Consider the following 6,000-nt stretch of genomic DNA (forward strand, 5'->3'; position numbering starts at 1 on the left):
TCAGTGAAATCGGTAAAAAAATAATGCTTTTATGGGCTTCAAATCCTTTATTTGGAGATCGGTCTATATGGCGGCTTTATCGAAATATAGTCCGTTTTCATCCATATTTAGGTAAGATGTCGGGAGGCCTGAAACTACTCACCGTTTTAAATTTCAATTGGTTAAAAAATACAGCTTTTATGGGAATCAGACCCTTAATCGGTATATCGGTCTATATGTCAGCTATATCTAGATATAGTCCGGTCTGAAACATATATAGGTTAGATATCGGGAGGCTTAAATTAACCCACTGTTCCAAATTTTAACGAAATCGGGTAGTAAATAAAGCCTTTATTGACTTCAGAACCTTTGTCGGCAGATCGGTCCATATGGCAGCTATATCTAAATATAATCCGATCTGAACAATATCTGGGTCAGATGTCGGGAGGCCTAAGGCTACCCACTGTTTTATATTTCAGCGTTATTGGGTAAAAAAAGCGTTTATGGGCATTATACCCTTTATCGGCAGATTGGTCTATATAGCAACTATATCCAAATATGGTCCGCTTTAGCCCGTTCAAGATCTTAACCAGCGTGCATTAAAAAGACGTATTTCAGCTGAATATCTCAATTTTTCAAGGCTGTAGAGTGATTACAACAGATGGAAGGACAGACGGACAGACACACGGACATCATTAAATCGTCTTAGAATTTTACGACGATCCGAAATATATACTTTGTAGGATCGGTAATTGATATTTCAATGTGTTGCAAACGGAATGACATAATGAATATTCCCCCTATCCTACGGTCGCGGGTATAAAAATCGACAAAAAATTTTCTATTAAAAACCCAATTAATCTATCTATCCGTCGATATAACGGTAGCAATCGAACGCATAGAGCTAGCAGCTTGAAATTTCGTTCAGATACTAACTATTAATGTAGGTCGTTGGGGATTGTAAATGGGCCATATCGGTTACATATAGCTCCCATATTAACCGATCTCCGGATTTAACTTCCTGAGCCCCTGGAAGCCCCAATTTTTGTCCAATTTGGCTGAAATTTTGCACATAGTGTTCTGTTAGGACTTCCAACGACTGTGCCAAGTACGGTCCGAATCGGTCTATAACCTGATATAGCTCCCATATAAACCGATCTCCGGATTTGACTTCTATAGCCCTTACAAGCCGCAATTTTTCTCCAATTTGGCTGAAATTTTGCACATAGTGTTCTGTGACTTCCAATAGCTGTACAAAATACGGTCCAAATCGGTCTATAACCTGATATAGCTCCCATGTAAACCGATCTCCCGATTTGACTAATTGAGCCCTTACAAGCCGCAATTTTTGTCCAATTTGGCTGAAATTTTGCACATGGTCTTCTGTTATGACTTCCAATAACTGTGCGAAGTACGGTCCGAATCGGTCTATAACCTGATATAGCTACCATATAAACCGATCCCCCGATTTGACTTCTTAAGCCCTTACAAGCCGCAATTTTTCTCCAATTTGGCTGAAAGTTTGCACATATTGTTCTGTTAGGACTTCCAACGACTGTGCCAAGTACGGTCCGAATCGGTCTATAACCTGATATAGCTCCCATATAAACCGATCTCCCGATTTGACTTCTGGAGCCCTTACAAGCCGCAATTTTTGTCCAATTTGGCTGAAATTTTGCACATAGTGATCTGTTATGACTTCCCATAGCTGTACAAAATACGGTCCAAATCGATCTATAACCTGATATAGCTCCCATATAAACCGATCTCCCGATTTGACTTCCTAAGCCCTTGCAAGCCGCAATTTTTGTCCAATTTGGCTGAAATTTTGTACAAAGTGTTCTGTTATGACTTCCAACGACTGTGCCAAGTACGGTCCGAATCGGTCTATAACCTGATACAGCTCCCATATAAACCGATCTCCCGATTTGACTTCTTGAGCCCTTACAAGCCGCAATTTTTCTTCGATTTGTCTGAAATTTTGCACATGGTGTTCTATTATGATTTTCAACAACTGTGCCAAGTACGGTCCGAATCGGTCTATAACCTGATATAGCTCCCATGTAAACCGATCTTCCGATTTGACTTCTTGAGCCCTTGCAAGCCGCAATTTTTGTCCAATTTGGCTGAAATTTTGCACATAGTGTTCTGTTATGACTTCCAACAAGTGTATCGAGTACAGTCCAAATCAGTCTATATCCTCATATTGACTGATTATCCTTGTTCGGTTTCTAGAAGATTTAATTTTACTGGTTTGACAGAACTTTGCTATGTAGAATAAAATTACGCCCTTCAACTAAATTTATTTTGTTCCCAAGATTCGACCCGGCCGAACTTAGCACACTTTAACTTGTTTAAATCAATTTATATTTGACTGTAAATCCTAGTAATTATAAACAATTACGTAATATTCCTTTCGTGTCAGCAAATTCTTGTCTCCATGGATATGCATATGGACTCTTTGCATATGGTGCAACTCCCCGGAATATTTCAAACATTTTGCGTCAATTAGTACATCGTTAGTAAATGCTTCACGCCAGCCAATGTTTTCTTTAACAAAATTGTTAATGCGACAACATTTACCGGAAACCTTTGACCGAAACCTATAATTATGGCAGTGGCAACAAAAAGACTTGCAAAGTTGGCCTACGAAAAACTGTCTGCTCATGCCATTTGGGAGGAGAAAAACGGGAAAACACTTTTTTTCCTTTCGATGCATTTTTAAATTGCATTGCATGCATTTGGACATACGAACACATTCAAATGCTTTTAATACGACAAATTACAATCAATTTTTATATGGTCTGCAACTTGTGTGTAATGAATGACAAGGCCTCAATGTGTGTTTTTACCTTCTTTTGCCTCATTTCAGACTAACGCCACTTAATATGCCCGATTATGCTGAAGTTGCATGCTCAACATTCAAAACTCCGAATGGCGGAAGTGCTCATGCAACCCTGATGCAGCAACAGCAGCATACGCCCAGCAAAGGATATCCACAAAAACAACAGCAGCAGCAGCAGCAACTACAACAAAAGCAACTACAACAGCAGCAGCAACAACAACAATCCTTATATGATAGCTGTGGTGCATATGCCACTACCAATCTTGTGGCAAATGCGAAATTATATCAAAATCGAGGAGGAAATGGAAATAATGCCACGGCAACATCCACCATTAAATCCAGCCAAGGCGCATTGAATGCGGGCTCGACACTGGGTGTGGGAGCAGCAGGTGATTTCTTGGATGGCCTGCGAGGCGGAAATGAGCAAAAATTAACATCCTCATCGACAATGCGTTCGAACAACAACGATGATTATCGCTCAACCATGGGCAGTATTTCATCTGGGCTGTATTCGGCACCGCCCAGCAATCATTACTCAGTGGGCATTGGCGGTGGCAATGGCATTGTTGGCAACATGATGGCTATGGATAACAATGCCTTTGGCAACAATCTGTTGGCATTGCCAGATAAAATGACAGCCAGCACAGCATCCACGGCCATATTGACAGCATCACCATCGAAATCTTCACAGAAAAAGGCATCCTCCTCCTCCTACTCGACCTCCGCAAATGGGGCACCAGCACCAGCATCATCGTCATCATCCTCTTCACAAGGCAATGGTAGTGGCATGGCTAATAAAATCAACATTACCGAGAATCGTTTTGATTTGATGAACAATGAGCCGCTGCAACCGACACGCTTAAATCCTTTCAACTCCAACAGCATGCAATCACAAAGTCAACGCCAACAACAACAACAACAGCAGCAGCAGCAACAACAACTTCAACAGCAACAATTGCTGGTGGCCAGCAATGCTTTGAAACAAGGCCTGGGCGCCTATGCCAACACCACACTGGCCACACAAATGATCAATGGCGGGGGAGCCGGCACACTGCGTCGCCCCCGCAATCCCAAAATGTTCAAGAGCGAGAATAACATCAACTTTGGCAGTCTCTACAAGAACAGCCCCTCGCAACCAACGGTGGGCAACAGCAGCAATCACCATCATACGTCCGGCAACGGCAGCAATGCCACCGGTTCTCATTTGGATTTCCTAACCAACAGCCAGACAGATCATTTCAATGACAGTGACTTTTCATTGATAAGTAATTCCACCAATCAGTTGCTCAACGATTGGGCCTCCAATTCGTCAATAGCGGCCAGTGACTATCACTTTGGCAGTAAGCAGCCCAGCAAACAGCATTTGTATATAAAATCCAAAGACGGTACCTGGTCGGCGGTGTCGTCGGATGCTTATCAGGCATTTAGGCAGCAGCAGCAGCAACAACAACAGTTGCACCAACAGCCTCCGCCCTCATATGCGCATGCAGCAGGTGACAAACTCTTGCAACCCTCACCCAGCCATAACAATAGGTCCTCCTCCTCCCCTACAGCACCACCATCCTCCAGCAACACTAACAGCAATACTGCGGCGAAGGCCCCCTCTCCCTCCAGAAATCAAACGAATAGTTGTAATCAGAATGCCAGTATCATCAACCTTGGCAGCAGTAGTAGTCCCAATGCCACCACAACCACCGCTAGCGATAACTTAACAAATAATCATACAAATAAATATTTTAGTAGTTTTGGTCCTTCGGCCAATGTGTAAGCTAGCCCCTATCCCCTCCCCCCCCCATTAAGCCCAAACACACACCGGAATACATATAGGCCCAACACTAGAGTAAAGTAAACGTAACGTAGCGTAACGTAACATAGCGTAACGTAGCGTAACGTGACGTAACGTAACGCAACCAAATATAGCTAAGTCAAGGTTATCCAACCAAGCAAAACGGAATTAAGCCAATCCAATAAACTTGCAAATATTCCTCCACCTCCCACATACCGCATCCACCAGTAAATTAAAGTTAAAAATTAATAAAAAAATAAAAACAAATACCCCCCTATAAGTAAAAGTTATAGTAACGAATCGCTAAAACACTATGTACAGTATAATTGTGATCTTTTGAAGTTATAACAAGAAAATAAAAGCAAATGAAAATATCGATTGCCGAATATACCAAGAAGAAGAAGAATTTTCTTTTTTTTTATAAACTAATGCTCATCCGTTAAAACGAATTGAAGACCCCTAAGAAATAGTAAGGGCAAGCCAGTTAGATGCGATTAGAAAATGATGTAATAATATTGTATAGAAATATTTAAGGACTTTTTAGAATTCAAGCCAGATAATTGAATTAAAAAAACAAAATAAAAAACCAACAACTAAAAACCGAAAAACAAAAACAAATACCGAGTAACACCATAAGCTGCATCAATAAAGTGGCCGGAGGTGCAATAAATTGAATGAACAGGAATAAAAACCGAAATGTTGTTTAATTTTCTTAGAAAAATCCATTTGGGGGGAAGTTGGGCTAAATGACGTATTAGCAAGGAACAAGACCAAACGCCTGAACCCATTAGCGACGAAGAACTCCTGCCAGAAAAATTCCACAATGAGTTAGGAAAAAGATATACTAATGAAATTTGTATTGACGCAAAGTTTTTTCCTTCATATTAGGTTATATCGATTGGGGCAATGATAGGCTTGGAGACCAAAGTGGAAATCATTGTGCAAAATTTCAGCAAAAACGGATAATAACTGCGCCCTCTCTAGGCTCAAGAAGTATAATCGAGAGATAGGGTAATATTGCAGCTATATCAGGTCATGAACCAATTTGGACCATATTTAGCACATTTGTTCGAAACAATAGCAAAACATAAATTTTTTTGTCCAAATCGGATAAGAATTGCGCCCTCTAGAGGCTCCTCCAAGATCCGAGATTGAATAATATAAAACGATGTAGACCATACTTAGCACAGTTATTGAAAGTCAGAACAGAACATGTCAAGCGAAATTTCAGTCAAATCGGATAAGAATTTGCGCCCTCTAGAGGCTGAAAACTTCAAGATTCAAGATTGGTTTGTGTCACAGATATATCAAAACATGGACCGATATGGCCCATTTACGATCCCAACTGACCTACACTAATAGGAAGTACTTTTTTTTTTTGGACCCCAAA

At 40.9% G+C, this 6,000-nt stretch overlaps 1 protein-coding gene across 1 annotated transcript in view; it reads left to right on the forward strand.

Moving 5' to 3' along the window:
• Window positions 1-5,301, forward strand: part of LOC106087012 (protein sax-3) — a 435,183-nt gene extending 429,882 nt beyond the window's left edge. Inside the window, exon 12 of the mRNA XM_059364263.1 lies at window positions 2,852-5,301. Coding sequence (XP_059220246.1) covers window positions 2,852-4,592 — 1,741 coding nt within the window. The 3' untranslated portion in view covers window positions 4,593-5,301. The remainder of the gene's footprint in view (window positions 1-2,851) is intronic.
• The last annotated feature ends 699 nt before the right edge of the window (window positions 5,302-6,000 follow it).

Source organism: Stomoxys calcitrans, chromosome 3 (assembly GCF_963082655.1).
Source record: "Stomoxys calcitrans chromosome 3, idStoCalc2.1, whole genome shotgun sequence".
Lineage (NCBI taxonomy): Eukaryota > Metazoa > Arthropoda > Insecta > Diptera > Muscidae > Stomoxys > Stomoxys calcitrans.